General features: G+C 51.2%; 1 protein-coding gene across 1 annotated transcript in view; it reads right to left on the minus strand.

Annotated features, from left to right (window-relative positions):
• Nucleotides 1-1012, minus strand: part of Clip3 (CAP-Gly domain containing linker protein 3) — a 15463-nt gene that overhangs the window by 1486 nt on the left and 12965 nt on the right. Inside the window, exon 13 of the mRNA XM_028787617.1 lies at nucleotides 87-159. Within this exon, the coding sequence (XP_028643450.1) occupies nucleotides 87-159 (73 nt within the window). The remainder of the gene's footprint in view (nucleotides 1-86; nucleotides 160-1012) is intronic.

Genomic DNA, 1012 nt, shown 5'->3' on the forward strand with positions numbered 1-1012 from the left:
TGCTCACCACAGCCAGTGGCCTTGAACACCACAGCCAGTGGCCTTGCAGATATCTCTAACCTTCTGCTAAAAGGTTAGCCACATACCTGGAGATAGAGTTCTCTGACGCAATGTCCTTTGGGGTCCGGACTGTTGTGAAGGTGCGTTTGGGTTGTGTCACTAGAGAGGAAGGCGAAGTCTCAACGGAGGTGACAGTAAAGTCACCTGTGTTATCAACAACCCTACACACACACACACACACACACACACACACACACACACACACACACACGCTGTCATATCTATCCACCTCTCCAGACCTTGGCTGGACCTCTTCATCTTCAGTATGCATTTGAGCCTCTTATTAGTACTTCCCAGTCCCTCCCATTAACTGCTCACGCCTCCAATATCCCATCGAATCCCACTTCCCCAGCGCCTGCTTAGACCCTTGTTTTTGTCAGTGACACTGGGTCTCATTTGTTTTGAATAGTCTCACTATGTGGTTGAGGTTGCTTCAAAATCTGCAAACCTTCCACTTCAACTCGTGGAATGTTGCTATTAAAGATTTTTTTAAAAAATTTTTATGTGCATTTGGTGTTCTGCCTCCGTGTATGTCTGTTTGAGGATGCCAGATCCCCTGAAACTGAAAGTTACAGACAATTGTGAGGTACCATGTGTGTGATGGGAATTGAACTCTGGTCCCTTAGAAGAATGGCCAGTGCACTTAACCGCTGAGCCATCTCTCCAGCCCCACAGATGGTTTTTGGTTTTTTACTCAGTGCTTAGGATTGAACCCAGGGCCTTATGCGTGCTGAGCTGTGCTCCACCCCTTACCCCTCACTGGGGGATTCTAGGCAGGGGCTCTACCACTGAGCCACGCCCCCAGCCCCTCACTGGGGGATTCTAGCCAGGGGCTCTACCACTGAGCCACGCCCCCAGCCCCTCACTGGGGGATTCTAGGCAGGGCCTCTGCCAATGAGCCACAGCCCCAGCCCCTCACTGGGGGATTCTAGGCAGGGGCTCTGCCACTGAG

The sequence above is a fragment of the Grammomys surdaster genome, unplaced genomic scaffold (genome assembly GCF_004785775.1).
Source record: "Grammomys surdaster isolate TR1022 unplaced genomic scaffold, NIH_TR_1.0 125671, whole genome shotgun sequence".
In the NCBI taxonomy this organism is placed as follows: domain Eukaryota; kingdom Metazoa; phylum Chordata; class Mammalia; order Rodentia; family Muridae; genus Grammomys; species Grammomys surdaster.